The sequence below is a fragment of the Caretta caretta genome, chromosome 2 (genome assembly GCF_965140235.1).
Source record: "Caretta caretta isolate rCarCar2 chromosome 2, rCarCar1.hap1, whole genome shotgun sequence".
NCBI lineage: Eukaryota > Metazoa > Chordata > Testudines > Cheloniidae > Caretta > Caretta caretta.
The window spans coordinates 96,950,138-96,972,570 of NC_134207.1; the positions used below are offsets into that span (position 1 = coordinate 96,950,138).

The following is a 22,433-nucleotide window of genomic DNA, read 5'->3' on the forward strand; positions in this document are numbered from 1 at the left end:
CTCTTAAGATTTTTGACCAAATGATTAATACCTTAGCACAGAGGATAGAGGTTAACTAGTTATGAAAATGTGTATTTAATTTAAGAGTTGGCAAGAGAAAACAGGTATGAACAGATTTATTTTACTTTTTAAAATGTTCCAGAAACAGATTAACTTTATTTTAATATTTGTTTCATCTACCTTGAAATAAGAACTGAAAGGGCTTTGATAAATGGATTGGAAGCTTCACCAGTTTAACTGTAACAACCTCTGTCTTTTGATAAAATGTCATGTAATTTTCCACAGCAATTCTCCTCAGACAGTCACAGACAGCCCTGACATTTCTCACAGCTCTCTACTGAAGGGACTATTTTCTTCCTCAGTGGCAGCATGTTACAGTTGCAATGCTGTGATAAAAGACCCTGGGCCAGATTCTCAGCTGGTGTATATTTTTATAGCTCCATTGGTGTCAGTGGTGATATAAAGACAATTTACACCAGCTGAAGATCTGCCCTCCCTATAGTTTTTGTGAAGTGATGTGAATAGGTCCTACACTTTAAGTTCACCTGAAAATGCAGAATTGTTCTTGTTAAAATAAATATTAACTGGAATATACTTAACCAGCATTTTTTATAAGCAAGACTTTCAACAGCCAAAGCAGGCTCCCTGATAGAAAACTTCCCTTAAGAATATTTCTAAGCTGTTTCAGTCCCCAGATGTGTTTCAGTATCTGAATGGTATTGTTTTTATTTAAAAGGAGCTCATTGAGCTGCAGCATGCACACCACAAGCTAAACAAGCAGTTTCATGATAAAGTGGCGGAACTGATGCATGCAAACAAAAGAGTGGAACAACACGAGGCTGAGGTTAAGAAGCTGAGAAGTCGTGTGGAAGACCTAAAAAGAGGGCAAAACCAGGCAGAGGATAAGGTATTGAAACTTTTAATTTGTTAAAAGAATCTGTCACTTACAGTTTATTCACATATTCAAGGGTATACTGTAAATGCATTTATATATTCATAGATTCATAGATATTTAGGTCAGAAGGGACCATTATGATCATCTAGTCTGACCTCATGCACAAAGCAGGCCACAGAATTTCACCCACCACTCCTGCGAAAAACCTCTCACCTATGTTGTTGAGTTATGTGTTTATTTATGCTTCTAGGACTGCAATCTTTGACATTAGACATGGAATTTGACTTCTTTAGTCCCTTTATCCATTGTCCTGCCAATATAAGATTATTTCTGAAGATTTTATATGTCTCTATAAATCTAATAACCCCCCAATTTATCTTTCTACTGAATATGCCAATTAGGATGTTATTAGACAATTTGGACAAAATGTGTGTGTGTGTGTGTGTAATATATACATATAAAAGGAGTTCATTGACTAATTTTTCAACATTCCGATGAGTACAGATTATTTTAAATCACAACAGCACAAAATTCTGCTGCTTTTGCCCAACACCTTCTATTGGGTACAAAACCCAGTTTAATCCTTTTCATTATCAATTACCCTTAAACATCTTAGACTACTTTAGATTCAAGATCATTGCTGATGGTTAATTGTATGCTTGCTGCAAAATATCCATTTCAGGGGCTGTTATTTAGACTTGTTTCATCCTCTCCCTCCCATCCCAAAAAAACTTCAACCATCACCACATGTGCTTTCCTCCTTGCCCTGATTACCTTTCAGTTTAAAAAAAAAATCTAACCACTTTTTCATTCTGAAAATAACTTGGCTTCAAGATTTTTTTCCCACTAGCCTGGAAAAGGGGATCCCTTACCTGAGAAAAGTGATGATTACAATTGGTTTATGGTACAGAGGTATCTTGCACTGCTGAAGTGACATAATTTCCCTGCTCACGTTGGGTACATTGATGCTGAAATAAAAGACCCGCAGCATGGCTGGGTCATGGCTGACCTGGGTCAGCTGACTTGGCCTCATGGAACTTGGGCTGCAGGCTATACAATTGCAATGTAGGTGTTTGGACTCGGGAGAGACCCTGGGCTGTAAGACTCTGCAAGTGGGGAGGGTCTTAGAGCCTGGGCTCCAGCCTGAGCCTGAATGTCGACACTGCAATTTTTAGACCAGCGGCCTGAGCCCTGTGAGTTTGAGTTAGCTGACCCAAGCTCTGAGATTCCCTGTTGCGGTTTTTTATCATAGTGTAGATGTGCCCATTCTCCCTGAATGTTTTGTGATGGAGAAAAATGAATCTTCAGCCACCATTTGAAGCTCATTAAGCAGGAAAGAAAGTCTTCCTTTTGCACCCATGTGATATAGTGATACTGCCTGAAGGCCGGTTCCTCACACTTAGTAGTGGAATTTCCTATTTCTTCCATGTAGTAGCCTTTCTAGATAATCCTAGCCATATATATAGAGAGAGGACCTGTATTTTCAGAAGTGACTAGTGATTTGGGTGAATCAATTTTTAGATGCTCAGCTTGAGACACCTAGAAAGAATCAATTTGACGGTAATTGAAAATGAGGAAATAATACCTTTGGCATAGCAAGTGCCACGCAAGTGTATATAAGATTCCCCAGTTCACAGCTTTGTGCACAGTCAGGATGGTGACTGGCCAGATTTTGATACAATATTTGATAATCCAACTTTTTTTGTTAAGATATGTATTCTATGCCCAGTTGTCTTTCAATCTTGTTGTTATTAGTCAGGATCGTAGGATAAGTACTATGTCCATTAACAGGTGTCTGCAGAATTGGACTCTTAGTTTATTACTTTGCTTTTGATTGTTGCAGACACCCAATACAGTAAGGCACCTCTCATGCCCTTAAGTTAGAAGAGTTACTTTTGCATTAGTGGCTGCAGCCCACCGATCCAAGCTCTGTTTGATTTCAGAGCCAATCATTGACAGACTAGGAGAGGGGGAAGTGAGGAAAAACAAAGCTGGTAAAATGACGAGTCCAAGAAAATATCTTTATAAATAAAATAAATCCTGTTGGGGACTGGATGTTTAGGAATTTGGTAATAGCACATGAAAACTTTCACTCATGATCTGTCGATACTAGGAACACAGACATCACTGCCATCTGACAGGTTAGCTGATTATTTGAAATTAATTGATATCAGCCCAGTTCCTGTTAGACAGGGTATAACAATCACACACTCCTAGTTAAAGCTAATTGGTGCTCCTATTAGAAGTGACAACAGAGGGGTTAAGTAAGCAGAGAACAGTCATGACAACAAAACTGCCTAACTTTTTACTCTAAAAGTGGCCTCACAAAATGTACAGGTTGGTGGGTGCCTTATAGGAAACTTGCACCGCAGCCACCCATCTTAAACCTGTTCTTTGAAGAAATGGGAGATTTCTATTTCCTTGGTGTCAGTCCCTCACCCAGTTCACCATTATAACGCATAGAGCCTTCTCTAGCAGTTGTACTTTATAATTGGGAGCTATAGTTAGTTTTGTTCAGGTTTATCAGCTGACCAAAGAAAATAATCCTTGCCAGCAGTATGCTGGAACTAACAATGTTGCCAAGCAAGTGATACCAAGAAGCATGTTAAGGAACCACTCATACTGTGTAGGATATAGGAGCTCCCCTAATGTCTAGAGAGCTGATCTTAGTGAAATACTGTTTGTGGTAATCATAAATGTAATATTTTTATTATTATTTAATATCTTCTTGTTTAAGAGGACAAGAATGTTTGCTGTATTTTTAGGGAAATTATCAGATTTCCAGTTACTTATGTTTTCTCTCCTAATGCAGCAGCTTAACAATGATTTAGCAAAAGCATGAAGATTTTATTTAGTTAAGTGCTGTCTGAAGAAGATTATATTAGCATTTAGGTTCCTTCTGTTATTCCTAAAACTCAGATTTAGATTAATACACTACTGCATTCAGCACTCAAAAGAATTGTGTTTGTGACACAATAGGCAAAATGTCTTTAACCAACCTCAAAAACAGTTTGTTGTTTCCTGTGCTCCATTGGCAGGAAATTATCAGTGTATTCAGGGTGCAATGTTCAACACGATTATTCCTATTCTTGAGCCCACATGAAAATGGAAAGTTCTCATTCTCTCTGACTCTGCTGGGTTTTTGTATATTTTATGATCTACGTTATTTTTTGCTCATGCATTGAGTTCATTTATAGCGGAAGCATATTGTAACAGATTTTGAAAGGATATCTGAAAACGTACTAGACATTGCATTTAAGACTCCAAAAATCTAATTTATATATATTAATGCAGCAACCTGAGCTGCTGCCAAATTTACTCATTATTTTATGTTGTACTTAGGACGATTTGTTAAACCAATATGGGCCTTCAGAAAAAAAAAAGATAATGTCTTTACAGAGGTGATTATAAACTCTTTACTGGTTTGCCTAACGGTATTTGAGTGATTATTCTAGCTGTAGCAGCTACAGTACTATATTGTGCTGAGGAGTATTCTGTGACAAGCCCACTAGAATGATCGGAAGCAAGTACAAGTTTTTTTGTTTTTTTTTGGTTTTTTTGGCAGAAGTGTCTATGGAGGGAATATTATTATCATTCTTCCCACTATTTCCTCTCATTCTTTTCAATAAGTGGTTAGGGTATAATACAGCACGTGAATGCACTGGGCTGTCTATAAAAGTAGTTGAGCAGTGTAAGCCTGCCAGATTTAAAAGTTTTGTCACTTGTGCCAATAAAGAGCAGACACCATCCTGGTCCCATGTCACACACATCTTTCTATATAACACATTGATCATGTACTGAAAAAGGCTAAGGAAATCTAACAAAGCATACCATGCAGAAGAACAGCTAAATGCAGTAGCACCAAAGGTCTCTCTAGCACATACTAATCCTTTCAAAAAGGAAACATTGCCAATGTAGCCTCTCAATTTCAGAACAATCTGTTCTTCTTTCCCACCTCCAGGGATTTCGAAAATTTTATAGGTGCAATAAAGGTTCCAAGAGATCCTTCCCTGCTGCATGGCCAAATTATTTGACTGTAATCAGTAGGGTGAAGTCAAAACTGAAGATGTCCAAACTTTCAGAAACAAACAAGAAGGTTTCAGGCACCACTACAAATTACATTTGATTTGTAGCAAATAATTGTATAGGACGGAAATAGGGATATATTGGGTATGTCTAAACTGCAGTTAGACACCTGTAGCTGGCACATGCCAACTGACTTGGGCTCAGGCTAAGGGGCTGTTTAATTGTGGTATAGACATTTGGGCTCAGGCTGTAGTGTCCCAGAGCTTGGGCTGCACCCTGAGCCCAAACATCTACACTGCAATTAAACAGCCCCTTAGCTGGAGCCCTGCAAGCCTGAGTCAGCTGGCACAGGCCAGTGTGGGTGTCTAATTGCAATGTAGACATAATGTAAATGTAGAAAACAATGGGTATCACCTGAATCAGGCCAGAAAGCAGAGCCAGAAGGTTTCAGTTCCCCTCCCCTATTACCGGCCTAATTTTCCAGACAGAACTGAGTTTGCACCAGATGCAATGATGAAACAAGACCATGTCATCTATAAAACACAAGTTTTTATTATTCACAACACGGGAGAAAAACATGCAGAATTGTGGCAGAAATAAGAACTATTAATTTTCTTAATATAATTAGAAGCAGTAATGCAAGAAGATACTTTTCTTCCATACCTTAAAATGTACTTGCAGATTAAATGCATACTTCTGTGTGACCAGGACACGGAAGATTGAAATAAATTTCATCCAAATCTCAATTCAAGCCCTAAAACTGGTCAACAGAAGGAGACATCTGCTAAGAAGAAGGAAGGTCCTTTTGTCTTGCTTTCTGTGTTGATTTCCATCTAGAGCAGACTGAATATTAATGAAAATGATTTAACACGTCTGTCTTTTTTGGAATAAATCATTTAACAAATAAATTTTTAGAATTATTTATCCAGCTCTACATATACTCAGATATTCTTTGAGGCTATCCCCTTACTGCAAGGGACAAAAAATGCACGTTTGCCTATGCTTAAGCAAAGGAAGTGATGAGTTACATTCAATAAAAGGGAGGGAAACATACGAGGATGTTGTGTTTAAATTGTGAGCTCATAATTTAGGGCCTGAGACTGCTAAAACAATGGAAATTGAGGGCTTTCAGTACCTTGTATGTTTGGGCCTCTCAGCTATGAACTTCTTTGGGCAGGGACCATGCCTTCTTCAGTATCAAATACAGCTCCAAGCACACGGTCTGACCTCAGCAAAGAGCTAATACAAATTGATCAGCATATGTATGCCTAGCTTTATACTGTCAGCATAACAAACGGTCAGTATTTCCCCCTAAATAAACATAATTGCTATTCTTGGAATAAAAACTAATATGTCTTTTATTCCTCAGGAAATAATGCCACATATCACTTTAACACCTTTTAGAGGTACCACTTCCCAGAGCAAATAACAAAATCATGACAGAAGGTGATGTCGGGGGAGGAAGGAAGAGATTTGTAATCTTTGCCAATGACCAAATTTGAGGGCAGTAAACAAGCATTCCAATTTTCTATCATACATTTTTAAAAATATTTTGCGTGTGTGTGTGTGTAATATATGAGTGAGTTTTCAGGTTAAGCATTTTTAGAACACAGGTGGTGTCCTAGTGGGACAATGTTTTCACTGATTAGTTACTTTAGCATTCCAAATAGTAGCTTAGTTGTTTGTGTGTGGTTCTTGTTTCTTTATTGTTTTTTTGTTGTGGTTGGATGGCTCTCTTTAATCTAAAGTCTTCATCTAAGAGCCTCTAAAATGCAGGAAATTATGCCTGGTTTTACCAATTTTTCCATGAAAAGTGTGTCACCTCCCTTCCCTCAAATTAAATTTGCCTTGCTTACCCACTTCTGTCCATTGAGCAATTAGCCTTCTAAAGGGGGGAATATAAACAATGGCTAGGATTTAAGATGAAACCACCAAGAAAGGATGGTCCTGGGAAGCACAGTAATACTGAGAGTGATTAAATAAATTAACCAAATTAAATTTTTGGATAAATATCATAAAACATGTCTTAATGGTAAGATATTTCAGACTATGCAGGACAGCGTTGCCTAGTGGATAAAGCATTAGACTAGGCCTCAGAAACCTGGGTTCTACTCCCTGGTGGCCTCCTCTGTGACTTTGGACAAGTCATTTCACTGCTCTGTGCCTCTGTTTCCCCACCTGTAAAATGGGAATAATGATACATGAGCACCTTGTGGTTTTCTGATTAGACGTGCTATATAAGAGCTAGGGGTTTTTAAAAAAATAATGATAGGGAATAAGGGAACTGGTGGAAGATTAATTTTAAAACAATTAAACATAGTTCCATACACTGTGTTTGATTAGTCTCCACTGACAGTGACACGGACTTAATAACAGGCAGATAGCATTGGGTTAAGCCATGAGGGGCCCTAAAAGTGATCACAGGTAGCCTGTGTTTGATGCACTGGAGAAGGGGGAGTTGGATGCATGGTCTTGACTGATGTGGGAATTAAACTGGTGTATCTGAAGTGAACCAGTGGCGCGCATCTTTCAGTGGACTTTGGCGCAGGTGTTTAAGTCTCACCCAGTATTTTTTTAGCACTGTGAGTCAATCACAAGTATGTTGTGTTTCAGATGTGATATGATGAATGTTGTTTTTGTCTGGCAGGCAGTATCCTCAGCCACTTATTGTGGCAACTTGAGTTTCTTAGAATTTAGAAAAATGGAAGCATTTCTCCAGGAGTCAGCTATTTAAAGATAATGTAGAGATTGTTTTGATGGCGAAAGTACATTAATCTTTCTTTGGGAGAGGCACAAAACCAAAGTCCTGACCACTGTCATTAAGTCTCCTTGCACTAGGGATTTAACCAACTTGAGCCAAATTCTGACGTTGATTTTAGTGGGATTATATAGATATAACCAAAGGCAGAATTTGGCCTGTTGTATCCTGGCCTAATTCCAAACTGGGTATTTACATTCTGCCTAACTAATTCCTGCTGCAGTTTCAGGTCAGTCTTCACTCTTCTTCCTTTCCTCTCTTGCTATTCATTTTCCACTGAGGAGGTGACTGTACTTCCATGGTGCGTCAACATGAAGTGATCTCTCTCTATAGTTTCGATAGCTTTGTTTATGACTTGTATTCCAGTAGTACCAAAATATGCTATATAACTAAACACTATCTGACTCTCACACACAGTCCTTGTCTTGAAGATCTGACAGACTGATCAGTTAGTTACATTTATAAATTATTTTGGGATTCTTTATAATGGAAGAGGCTAATATAGTAGTATAGTAATAGCTAGGCACCTGCAGACATGGAAGCCACCACATCAAGGTGTGACCGTGCCTCAGTGGGTCACAGCTGAGAATACCAGGTTCAGGACAAACCCCTGGGCAGACTCACCCCAAAGTGGTGATTATTCTAGCATAAGATATACCAAGCCAGTAACAAAAGTAAACTTCTGTCTTACTTCACTGGTTAACAAGAAGTCAAAGTCTCCTTAGGCGTTCCAGCCCTTGCTTCACCACCCAGACACTGGACTCTATGATGAGTGATTACTGAAAACCAATTTCATCACAGAAGGGGTCCTCTAATCTCAAGAGATGAGCCACATAGCAAGGTCAGTATATAACTCAGATCATGCCCAATAATCACATTTTGCCAATTTTTTAATATCTAAAGGTCTATTTGTAAGAGAAAGGAGATAAACTGGTCAAAGAAATCGGATACATACAATCATTGCAGAGTTCTTGGATCATGTTTGTAGCAGTGATATTACAGACTGCTGGCTTGTAAAGTTTCTGGTAATTTCCAAAAGATTAGAAGGTCCTCAGTCCATAGTCAGTATGTTCCTTTCAGTGTAAGTCTAGAGGTCAGAGCAGGAAAGAGTAAAAAAGGAGATGCGTCCAGGGTCTTTTATATGTTCTCCAATGTAGAGGGAATTTCACTGTCCCAAAAAAAGATCTCAGCCTTAGTTTGTGAAAAATGGAAGGACAGGATGGAGTCCAGGAGCACATGAGCAAGTCACAGGCATTTACATGGCTTGATGACTCATAGGAGCAGCCATTTCCCATAATCTGCCTATGGTATCCATGGGAAGGCTCACAAGGCGGGGAGGAGCTTCTTCTATAGCCTATTGTGAGAGTTAAGTGTTCTTTAATGTGCCATCAACTTAAATGGTCCATTCATAATGTGCTGGATGTAAACTACCTTGTGGCTGTTACCCCAGGAGCAAACACATTTGAAATACTGGTGTATAGTCAATATTCATAACTTTAGACACAAAGATGATATATGCATACAAACAGGATAATTATATTTGATAGATTGTAACTTTTGTATTGATAACCTTACATGACATACTTTATATAAGATGTGTTGCAGCAGTTGTCTAACAGTGGCAATATTAATGATATAAATGGTTATCATACAGAATCACTCAAGGGTCAAACTTTATGGGACAATTTAACAAATCATGGTAGCATCAAATAATGTTTTTGTTTAGATCTAGTGTTTATGGTTGTTTACTGATTTTAAAAACGGAACATATTTTAAAGGGCATTACCATTAAATTGCTTCCCTCCTTTCTTAAGTATGGTCATGAAGAACAGATACAAAATAAGAAAACATTACCAAAATATATACCATAAAATGTGGAAAACTATGTCCTCAAAAATACAGAGATTATGAAAGCAAGAGATGAACATCTATATAACTGAAAGAAAAGTGCATGCACACAGAAAGTACTGCAAAATAATTCATTAAACAAATAATTACTAATCAAACTAAAACTACTGCTAGATATAGTAATAGTTGTCATGAAGATTTATATTATCCTAGAAATACCCTTTTCAAATTCTTTGAAGAATGACAAGTTCTGCTTCTCTAATCTTTCTTTTAATTTCAAGAAAGGGGAGTTTCATTTAAGATTCCGGGGATGATCCTCAACTGGTATAAATTAGCATGGGCACACTGAAATCAGTGAAGCTTTGACAATTTACACTTCCTCAGGTTCTGCCTCTCTAACTCTTAGACTGTTCAGGATGCCTTGGCTTTTTCCCTGTTCTTAAATTAATTTCTTTCTTAGACTTGTGTCATTGTGGCCCTGTGAAAGAGTATGGGTAGTCTAAGCTTGACTCATCACTCTGTGTACTTTGCAAACATCCCCACATGGCCCAAATTGAGGAGATAATTGGTTAAGGATTGGATGTTTAAACAATTAACAAGGTGATTCATCTCACAGCTGGAAGAAATTAAAAGAGAGATAGGAAGGCTAGGAGTTCAGGGACATGATAGTTTCTCAGGTGGTTTTGGGGGGAGAAGGTAAAAAGTCTTATGTTGTGGGAAACTAGCACTGATAGCATGTTGTAAATAAGACATGTAGTGTTGAACTGGCTATGGGAGTGTGTAAGGACTGTTTGCTAAAGGGAGTGCAAGGGGAGAGAGCCCCACCCTCTTATAGGCCAGTATAAACGTGTGCAATTCTACAGACATCTTCCTGAAAATATAGGGTCCAGCTCTCCTTTTCTTTGCAGCTGCAGAATAGATTTATTAAGGAATTAAGACATATGCTCCATACATAAATAACGTAGAAGTGAGCTTTCACCCATTTATCTGTAACTGCTGAGAAATTCATTCTATAACTTCAGGGATTTCAGAGGTCATGAATAGGAAAGATAGTGTGTGTATCTGCCCTGCTCTTAATTACTCTGTTTTTTACTGAGCTTTATTCTCTTTACTCCTTTAGTGTGACTGAGCCATCTGGATGTGATATGGTTTATTATTTCTTAGGGACTATGCTAACAAGGCTCATTTTTTGTGGCTTTTGTGACGGTAAACTTATTGTTATGGTAGGTAGCGAGATTCTCCACAGGTATGACATTTCTGTTCCAAAGTGAATGCAAATTTATGGGAAATAATACAGAGAACCTGCAGACACAATGTGTTGTTTGCAGTGCTTAATTTATAATGAATGGTGCTGGGGCTCAAGCAATTATTTTACATTCATAACTGATGCAGCAAGCCTAGAGGTGCTGGATCTATGAACTGCCAAGCTTACAAGTGCCAAGGCTCAGCTCTGGCAAGCCCGGGCAAAAATTAAGCACTGGCTGTTTGATATATTCAGCATACAATGCCTTATGCACATATTCATAACTTTCACTAAAAGTCTTATTAACTCAAACCACCAGAAACTCTTCATCTGGAGGGAACTTTTGCTTTCCCTCGCCCAAATGCACCCACACACCTTGCATACAAATTTGGAGAGCAGGATAAATCTGACTAGGAACTGTTAGGCAGATTTGTGGAGAGGTGATGAGGAAGTAAGTGGTGGGAAGGAAAAGGAAGTTGGGTCTATCTTTTAACTTAAGACTTGGATGCTTTCTGTCGACATTCAGGTCCTGTGGCACTTTTGTAAAAATGGGAATTTGTCCTCAAGATTTTCCCTTCTTTTCCCCATATTGTTGTGCAGCATAGTTGTGCTATTCTTCATCCCAGAGATGGCTATGTGTCAGTTGTGCATACCTATCTAGTTTTGAAATCCTTTGGGATGAAGAGCCATTTTATGAAGGGAAGATATTCTAAAGCATCCATCCTGTGTTCTTGTTTACCTCTCAGATGTAATTGTAGTCCAGTAAGTTTCACACCTGCACACTGAAGCCCTGAACACTGCTGTGGAGAGCACTTTAAATGTTGAGGAGGCTATCTTACTTAAATCTCAATGTCATACAGGCTATTTTTTCTTCTCCTTTTCTTGACTCTATATTTTTGTTGGGGGTAACTGAAGATTGCTCCGTAATGCCTTCTTTACTCTTAACCATTTGTAAGTTATATGGTCATTGTCAACTGGGGCCGGTTTTGTTCAATATCTTCATAAATGATCTGGAGGATGGTGTAGATTGCACTCTCAGCAAATTTGCGGATGATACTAAACTAGGAGGAGTGGTAGATACGCTGGAGGGCAGGGATAGGATACAGAGGGACCTAGACAAATTGGAGGATTGGGCCAAAAGAAATCTGATGAGGTTCAATAAGGATAAGTGCAGGGTCCTGCACTTAGGACGGAAGAACCCAATGCACCGCTACAGACTAGGGACCGAATGGCTAGGCAGCAGTTCTGCGGAAAAGGACCTAGGGGTGACAGTGGACGAGAAGCTGGATATGAGTCAGCAGTGTGCCCTTGTTGCCAAGAAGGCCAATGGCATTTTGGGATGTATAAGTAGGGGCATATCAAGCAGATGGAGGGACGTGATCGTTCCCCTCTATTCGACATTGGTGAGGCCTCATCTGGAGTACTGTGTCCAGTTTTGGGCCCCACACTACAAGAAGGATGTGGATAAATTGGAGAGAGTCCAGCGAAGGGCAACAAAAATGATTAAGGGTCTGGAGAGGATGGTTCTAGACTATTCTCAGTGGTAGAAGAGGACACCACCCTCCTAGTGAAAAAGTTTTTCCTAATATCCAACCTAAATCTCCTCCACTGCAACTTGAGACCATTACTCCTTGTCCTGTCATCTGCTATCACTGAGAATAGTCTAGATCCATCCTCTTTGGATCCACCTTTCAGGTAGTTAAAAGCAGCTATCAAATCCCCCCTCATTCTTCTCTTCCGTAGACTAAACAATCCCAGTTCCCTCAGCCTCTCCTCATAAGTCATGTGTTCCAGACCCCTAATCATTTTTGTTGCCCTTCGCTGGACTCTCTCCAATTTCTCCACATCCTTCTTGTAGTGTAGGGCCCAAAACTGGACACAGTACTCCAGATGAGGCCTCACCAATGTCGAATAGAGGGGAACAATCATGTCTCTCGATCTGCTGGCAATGCCCCTACTTATATACCCCAAAATGCCATTGGACTTCTTGGCAACAAGGGCACACTGTTGACTCATATCCAGCTTCTCGTCCACTGTCACCCCTAGATCCTTCTCTGCAGAACTGCTGCCTAGCCATTCGCTCCCCAGTCTGTAGCGGTGCATGGGATTCTTCCTTCCTAAGGGCAGGACTCTGCACTTGTCCTTGTTGAACCTCATCAGATTTCTTTTGGCCCAATCCTCTAATTTGTCTAGGTTCCTCTGTATCCTATCCCTTCCCTCCAGCATAGCTACCACTCCTCCCAGTTTAGTGTCATCCGCAAACTTGTTGAGGGTGCAATCCACACCATCCTCCAGATCATTAATGAAGATATTGAACAAAACTGGCCCCAGGACCGACCCTTGGGGCATTCCGCTAGATACTGGCTGCCAACTAGACATGGAGCCATTGATCACTACCCGTTAAGCCCAACAATCTAGCCAACTTTCTACCCACCTTGTAGTGCATTCATCCAGCCCGTACTTCTTTAACTTGCTGACAAGAATACTATGGGAGACCGTGTCAAAAGCTTTGCTAATGTCGAGGAATAACATGTCCACTGCTTTCCCTTCGTCCACAGAACCAGTTATCTCATCATAGAAGGCAATTAGATTAGTCAGGCATGACTTGCCCTTGGTGAATCCATGCTGACTGTTCCTGATCACTTTCCTCTCCTCTAAGTGCTTCAGAATTGATTCCTTGAGGACATGCTCCATGATTTTTCCAGGGACTGAGGTGAGGCTGACCGGCCTGTAGTTCCCAGGATCCTCCTTCTTCCCTTTTTTAAAGATTGGCACTACATTAGCCTTTTTCCAGTCTTCCGGGACTTCCCCCGATGGCCATGAGTTTTCAAAGATAATGGCCAATGGCAATTCCAAGGGCAGAAGAGACCATTGTGATCATTTCGCCAACATAGTTCCTAAAGCATATCTTTTAGGGGGGAAAAAGACAATCTTGATTTTAAAATTGTTGGTAAAGAAGAATCCACCACTACCCTTGATACGTTTTTTTCCAATGGTTAATTACCCTCAGTGTTAAAAATTTACACCTTATTTCCAGTCTGAATTTGTCTATCTTCAACTTCAAACTTTAGTGTGCTATACCTTTGTCTGCTAGATTGAAGAGCCCATTGTCATATACTTGTTCCCCATATGAGTGCTTACATACTCTAATCCAGTTCTTACTTAACCTTCTCTTTGTTCAGCTAAACAGAGCTCTTTGAGTCTAGCAGTATAAGGCATTTTTCCCAATCTTTTAATCATTCTCATCGCTTTTCCAGGAACCATCTCCAATTTATCAATATTCTTCTTGAATTGGAACACCAAAACTGGACACAGTATTCCTGCAACAACCAGTGCCAAATAAAGAGGTAAAATAACCTCTCTACTCATACAAAGACAAGAGCTGCCATACTGAGTAGACCACGGTCCATTTTGTCCAGTATGCTGACTCTGATAATGACCCATGTTTCAGGGGAAGGGTACAGAACAAGGCAATTACGGAGTAATCCACCTGTCTTCAACTTCTGGCTTCGAGCAATCAGAGATTTAGGGTCTCCCTGAGCTTGGCAGCTCAATGCAAGTTGCCATTAATGGACGTATCCTCCATGAACGTATACAGTTTTTTTAATCCAGATATACATTTGGCCACAACATTCCATGGTAATGAGTTCCACATATTAGTTGTGTGCAAAAAGTACTTCCTCTTGTTTGTATTAAACCTGCTGCTTATTAACTTCATCGGGTGAACCGTGGCTTATGTATTATGGGAAAGGGTTAATAACACTTCTCTATTCCCCTTTTTCCACAGCATTCATGATTTTATTCATTATTCCACAGCATTCATGACCTCTATCATAGCCCCCATTACTTGGTTTTTGTTTTGTTTTTTCCCCCATGCTGAATAGCCCTAATCCTTGTAGTCTCTCCTCATATGGAAGTCATTCCATACATTTGCTCATCTTTGTTGACCTTCTCTGAAACTTTTCCAGTTCCACTATATTCTTTTTGAGATGGGGTGACCAGAATTGGGTACATTGTTCAAGGTGAGGGCACATTATGTATTTATACAGTGGCATTAAATTACTTTGTCAGATTTTTTTCTCTTGCCTAATAGTGCCTAACATACTGCTAGCCTTTTTGACAGTTGCTGTACATTGTAGAAGTTTTCAGAGAACCATCCATGGTGACTCCAAGATCTTTCTTGAGTGGTAACAGATAATTTAGAACTCACCATTATAAATGAATAGTTGGGATTATTTTTCCAATGTGCATTACTTTGTGCTTTTCAACATTGAATTTCCCATGCCATCTTGTCACCCAGTCACACAGTTTTGCAAGATCCTCTGTAATTCCTTGCCATCTGCTTTGGATTTAAGTATCTTGAATAAATTTGTATCATCTGCAAATTTTGCCACTTCCCTTTTTCAGATAAATAATAAACAGCACAGGTCCAAGTACACATCCTTGAGGGGACCTTGCTGTTCACCTCTCTCTCTTGTGAAAACTGACCACTCATTCTTATCCTTTGTTTCCTATTTTCCGATCAATTACTGATCCATGAGAGGACCTTCCTTCTTATCCCATGGCTACTTAGTTTTCTTTACTTTAAATTAGGCTCGTTAGCCTGTAATTGCCAGGATCTCCTCTGGAATCTTCTGTTTGTTTATGCATCTAACTACTGCATTTTACTCATTGCTCAGGCTGTGGCCTAGAGGGGCAGTCATGTTCAGCTCACTATCCACCATGACCCCAAATCTTTTTTAGAGTCATTATTTCCCAGGATAAAGTCCCCCATGCTACAAGCATGGCCTGCATTATTTATTCCTAGACATATACATTTATATTTAGGTGTATTAAAACACACATTGTTTGCTAATGCCCAGCTTGTATAGAGATCCAGGTCTGTCTGTATCAGAGACCTGTCTTCATTATTTATCATGCCTTCTATCTTTATGTGTCTGCAGACTTTATCAGTGATTTTGTTTTCTTCTAGATCATTAATAAAAATGTTAAACAACATAGGAACAAGAACTGATCTCTGCGGGATCCCTCTAGAAATACACCTGCTCAGTGATGATTCCATATTTACAATTAGAATTTAAGGCCAGTCAGTTAGTCAGTTTTTAACCCATTGTGTGCCTTGTTAATTTTATATCATTCTAGTTTTTTTTTTAATTAAAATGTCATGCGGTACCAAGTAAAATGCCTTACAAAAGTCTAAGTATATTCATAGAATCATAGAATATAAGGGTTGCAAGGGACCCCAGAAGGTCATCTAGTCCAACCCCCTGCTCGAAGCAGGACCAAATCCCAGTTAAATCATCCCAGCCAGGGCTTTGTCAAGCCTGACCTTAAAAACCTCTAAGGAAGGAGATTCTACCACCTCCCTAGGTAACGCATTCCAGTGTTTCACCACCCTCTTAGTGAAAAAGTTTTTCCTAATATCCAATCTAAACCTCCCCCACTGCAACTTGAGACCATTACTCCTCGTTCTGTCATCTGCGACCATTGAGAACAGTCAAGAGCCATCCTCTTTGGAACCCCCTTTCAGGTAGTTGAAAGCAGCTATCAAATCCCCCCTCATTCTTCTCTTCTGCAGGCTAAACAATCCCAGCTCCCTCAGCCTCTCCTCATAACTCATGTGTTCCAGACCCCTAATCATTTTAGTTGCCCTCCGCTGGACTCTCTCCAATTTATCCACATCCTTCTTGAAGTGTGGGGCCCAAAACTGGACACAGTACTCCAGATGAGGCCTCACCAATGTCGAATAGAGGGGAACGATCACGTCCCTCGATCTGCTTGCTATGCCCCTACTTATACATCCCAAAATGCCATTGGCCTTCTTGGCAACAAGGGCACACTGCTGACTCATATCCAGCTTCTCGTCCACTGTCACCCCTAGGTCCTTTTCCGCAGAACTGCTGCCTAGCCATTCAGTCACTCGTCTGTAGCTGTGCATATTACACCATTACTATTACTTTTATCAAGCAAACTCATAAAAAAATCAAGTTAGTTTGAGAGGATCTACTTTCCATAAAGCCATTTTGATTGGTGTTAGTTATTTTACCCTCCTTTAATTTTTATTAATTGAGTGCTGTATCAACCGCTCCATTATCATACTTGGGATTGATGTCAGACTGAGAGGCTACAATTACCTAGGTTATCCAATTTACCCCTTTTAAATATTGACACAGCATTAGCTTTCTCCCAGTCTTCTGCAACTTCCCCAGAGTTCCATGGCTTACTGAAAATCAACATTAAAGATCCAATGAGCCTGCCAGCCAGCTCTTTTAAAACTCTTGAATGCAAGTTATTCAGACCTGCTGATTTTAAAATGTCTTCCTTTAGTAGCATCCTCCTGAGATACTATTGGAATGGAAAGAGTGTCATAATTATCATCAAATGACAACATCATCTGTTTTTTCTCCAAATACGGAACAGAATACGTATTGATCAATCCCAACTTTTCTACATTGTTGTTAATTCTACCATTATCCTCTAGTAATGGACCAATACCACTGTTAGGATTATTTTTGTCTTAATATACTTAAAATACTCCTCCTTATTGTCCATAGATTTCTCTTTGTGTTCCTTTGCTTCCCTTATTGATTTTCTACAGTTCCTAGCTTCTGGTATATATTCATTACTATCAACCTCCCCTTTCTTTCGTTATATATTGTTTTTTACAGATGCCTTTATTTTCCCTCTAAGATAGATTAGAAAGGAAATAATCAGCCAGCATGATTTTACTGTTCTCTCATTGATGCCATAACCTTCTCAAGGATACATGCAGCTTAGGTTTAAAAAAACCCCACATGTTTAGTTTGCATTTAAGTTTGCCATCCATTTGCAAATGTGTATTTTAGTTACTTTCTCTGTGTAGTCCTGCAAGGTGGTAAGTGCTCTCTCTCTGATCTCAGAGGATCAGTCTCTGTTACTGTGCCACTGTCTGACAGCATTGCTCAAAAATAACCTGGCTGTCATCATGGTGCTCTGTGTTACCTAATCACCATAGTACCACTTTCAGCTTTTTAGAGTGTTGGTATGATAGACTTCCTGGCTCTATGAGACAGTGTTCCCGATCAGAATCACTATCAGAATCATGCTTTCTGCAAAAAGGACACTATATGCCTTTATTAAAGATATTAGGATGTATGCAGACCACTAATGGTGCCTTTCATGGAATTTGGAAGCACCATTCTGAAAACTCCTCTTCCTAGACAGTTTTGTGGGCCCCAGGAAGCAAACTCCTGGAAGCTTGTTCTTCTTCAGAGTGAATGCTTTTGAGGGAAAGCAACTGAGAACAGTCAGTGAGTCAGCCATTCAAGGAAGAAAGCCCTCTTATGGAGTTTTCCAAGTAAATTCTTAGGGATCAGGATTTGGCCCAAAGGCAGTATACAAAATAAGACGTACATGTGTGTGTGTGTGAGTGTGCTGAACTCTCATTGACTTCAGTGAGCCCAGGATTTCAACTCTAGTGTCAAGGAATCAGAGTAGCAAGATCTGTAAAACAGAGGTAATCTGTTTGATTGATTTTGATCTTGACCGTAAACTATTTCAGATAAAATATGACTAGTAACTTGCAGGCATGTGTAGCCATCCCTCCGAGGGAGGCCATGCCTCTGCTGTCATGCATCTGGAATGGCAGTCTGTACAAGGGAGAAGTTAGCTGTCTCTAGGGCTCAAATCTTCAGACAGAGCAGAGCAGGGAGTACTCTAGGAGCCCAGACCCCAGGTGGGGTGGGGCACCAAACAGTCTAAGGCTCTTGCCCTCAGGCAGAGTAATCAGTAGTCTGTGATCCCGAGCCCCCAAGCAGAGTTGGGCACCAAACAGTCTAGGGCTCAGGCAGGGGTGAGTACCAGTCTAGCATCTTAACTAGGCAGTTGGTAGACCAACCCAGGCCTCCTGGCTGAAGGTGGGGAGACTGCCATCCCAGGGGTGGCAGGGGGTAGAGGGACCTGGGTCCACTCAACTCCACCGGGTCCCAGCCCAGGGCCCTAGCAGTAGTGGAGTGTTCCACCACTGGGTCAGTGGAGATCTGCCCACAACATTCTGACCTGTCTTCAGACAGCAATGCAGCCTGACTACCATTGGCTGTCCCTGGATGCTTTGGATGTTCTCACAACAGCCGCACAATGGGAGTCTTTGATTTTCTACTTACCCATCAACTAGCTGCATCTTCCATGGTTTGTTCAGATGCTGTTCAATGTGGTCCAAAGTCTGCATGGCAGGTCAAAACCATTAGGGCGGCTTGTTGAGTAAGTAATAATGTACTTGTTTGGAACAGTAGATGAGGTCCAGACACTGCCATTCCCTGGCCAGATCCAGAGCCATAAGGTGGTCACATGTGGTCCATAGTGGTTTTTGCAATTTCAAGCATTGTTGAGGAATGCTATCCATAACCTCTCCAATGGGAAGTTCTGACTAATTTCTGGTGCATTTAAGTTCTGGTGCTAGGGCTATATCTTGACAGATAGCTGGAGGTTCAATGTTTGCTAATACAGAAAGTAAAAGTAGAAGTGTTGATTTTAAAGTTCCCTTGATGATTCACATGGTCTGATTCAGCTGCCTATCCATAAATTGGGTGTGACAGCTTCTTGTCCACACTGGTGCACAGTACTCTTCAATTGATTACACCAGGGCCAAGGCTGACGTTCATAGCACGAGAGCAGTTGATACCCAGCTTATTCTCACTAACTTTTGAATAGTGATGATGTGCGTCTTACCTTTAAGACTACTTTCTTGAAGTGGTCATGAAAGGACAGTGTGCAGTGAAGAATGAGACCAAGATATGTTGGCTTTGGGTCATAAAACACTGTTTCACCACAAAACTCGACAGTGTGTTTTGTGCCATTCTGTTATCAAGGGGGAAATAGAGACTATGGGGTAGCTCAGATTTGGTCTCATCTGCCACTTTCGGAAATATTCCCCTGTGATCTTAAGGTCAGATGTAGGGGTCATTTCAAGTTCTTTAAAGCTACAGGACTCAGTTGTGAGTGCCAAATCATCAGCAATTTTGAGGTGGAACAAACTCAGAATGAAATGCTATGTGTAAGTTCAACAAACACAAATATTCTGATTTGTGTCCAACCAACTGTGAGTGGAAGCCCAGAGGAGCCAGCTGAGGTCACTCAGTTAGGGTGAACTGCACAGAATGGGGCAGGCAATCCCCAAAGCTGGTGGATATTCCAATACTTAAATTTACCAAGCCAGCACAAAACAGCTTCTATTATACCTCACTGGTTACTCAGACATCAATAACACAGTTCCCTTAAAGTAACCCAGCCTCAGGCCTCCACCTAGATACTCATGTCAAATATGATGCTGTCAAGGTTCCTCCCCCACTCTGAACTCTAGGGTACAGATGTGGGGACCTGCATGAAAACCTCCTAAGCTTACTTTCACCAGCTTAGGTTAAAACTTCCCCAAGGTACAAATTAATTTTATCCCTTGTCCCTGGATCTCCACTGCCACCACCAAACTCTAACTGAATTTACTGGGAAACGTAGTTTGGACACGTCTTTCCCCCCAAAATCCTCCCAACCCTTGCACCCACTTCCTGGGAAAGGTTTGGTAAAAATCCTCACCAATTTGCATAGGTGACCACAGACCCAAACCCTTGGATCTGAGAACAATGAAAAAGCATTCAGTTTTCTTACAAGAAGACTTTTAATAGAAGTAAAGAATCCCCTCTGTAAAATCAGGATGGTAGATACCTTACAGGGTAATTAGATTCAAACATAGAGAATCCCTCTGGGCAAAACCTTAAGTTACAAAAAAGACACAGACAGGAATAGTCATTCTATTCAGCACAGTTCCTTTCTCAGCCATTTAAAGAAATCATAATCTAACACATACCTAGCTAGATTACTTACTAAAAGTTCTAAGACTCCATTCCTGTTCTATCCCTGGCAAAAGCAGCATACAGACACAGACCCTTTGTTTCTCTCCCTCCTCCCAGCTTTTGAAAGTATCTTGTCTCCTCATTGGTCATTTTGGTCAAGTACCAGCAAAGTTACCTTTAGCTTCTTAACCCTTTACAGGTGAGAGGATTTTTCCTCTGGCCAGGAGGGATTTTAAAGGGGTTTACCCTTCCCTTTATATTTATGACAGATGCGGATTAATGAGAATCTTAGTCATCATATAAAAAAATTCTACCAATCCCAAAGAATCAGACACATAACCTCCCAGTTTAACGAATATTCCATATCTTACCCAAATACATGCTTACAGCCAATTCTTATGAACTAAACTAAAATGTATTAAAAAAAAGAAGAGGAAGTGTTGATTAAAAGATCAGTATACATACAGGCATGAGTATAATTCTTGAGGTTCAAATTCATAGCAGAGATGGTGAGCTTTGCAATTGCAAGGAGTTCTTTTGTAATTTAGTCCATAGGTTATGGGCCAGTGTCCAATATCTTTTCAGAGTTTCAGTTTAGGACTGGGATCTCAATCTTGTGACTCAAACTTCCCCTGATGAAGCTTAAGATTTGAGATAAACAGGATTAGGACTCAAGAGTCTTTTATACAGTGTTCTAGCATCCACTTGACCATACAGTCCTGGGTAAACAATAGGCTTTTGATGTAACCTTCTGTTTCCTAAACACCACCAGTAATTAGTTACACAAATTAACATAGGGCAATTTACCCATTAGGCTTCAAAGAGACGTATAGACAATGACATTATTTCACCCAAGATTCATCTAAATGTTAATATTCCCTGTTGATCTCGAAATTAATAGTTATGGTGACAGACAGAAACTGCCTGTTTACATGGCTAATATCTAAAATACACACAATTAGTATCACCTCTAATTAGCTAAAAATACAGGTTTGCACTTCAAAGTTCTAGCCTATCTAGCATTGAATGGCCCTAATTAACATTCACATACTTTCTAACATGTTTTTAAAGGTTGGCTTTGGGTCGTTCAGCCTGCAAGCTGCTTAACCCTTTCTGGCTGTATGTTACACTTTGTATAAGATTAGTTGCAATTATGTAACAGTGGTAGCAATAGTGATTTGCATGATTATATTTTAATTGGACAACATCATGCAACCAAAAACAAAATATTTCATTTCTGTTTTCCCAATGGAAAAATGAAAATTTCCGGTGGAAGCTTTTGATATTGCAGATACTACATTTTCTGTTCACTGCCCCCCCCCTCTCCCCAATACCCCACATTCCAGTTGAAAATTCAGCACTGGCTATAATAAGAAATAAGTGACAACCAAAAAGTTGATATTATTCCTTTTAAATTAAACAATGATGTTTAGAAGAAATCATTTTATTGGATAGAGAATGTGTGATTATAGAAAATGCTTGTTTATCTTACTACCACAGTTTGTTTGGGATATTTTTAAAATTCATACCTTGAGGTTGAAAAAAATTACTAGACATATCATGTAGTAAAACTATGCTAATCTGCAAGAAATACAACTCCTGTGCCCCCCTCCCCCAAAAGAAAATCACAATTTCTTTTTTTCCCCTCCATTTAGCCACATCTATAGATTTGCAAAAGTGGCAAAATCGTACATGTCAGTAGTTGTTAAAGATCATGTGAAACACAATATATCCATTTTACGCATGGGTAAATGGAGGCATGGAATAACAGCTGTTGAGCTGCACATAGCAATACATAAGAAATTAGGACTGAAAACAGAGTTAAAACACTGTATCCAG

The 22,433-nt window shown here is 39.9% G+C and overlaps 1 protein-coding gene across 2 annotated transcripts in view; it reads left to right on the plus strand.

The window, feature by feature from the left end:
• CCDC102B (coiled-coil domain containing 102B) overlaps positions 1–22,433 on the plus strand; it is a 361,276-nt gene that overhangs the window by 243,258 nt on the left and 95,585 nt on the right. For both annotated transcript variants that reach the window (XM_048840158.2, XM_075125326.1), the window contains exon 7: positions 737–907. In XM_048840158.2, coding sequence (XP_048696115.2) covers positions 737–907 — 171 coding nt within the window. The remainder of the gene's footprint in view (positions 1–736; positions 908–22,433) is intronic.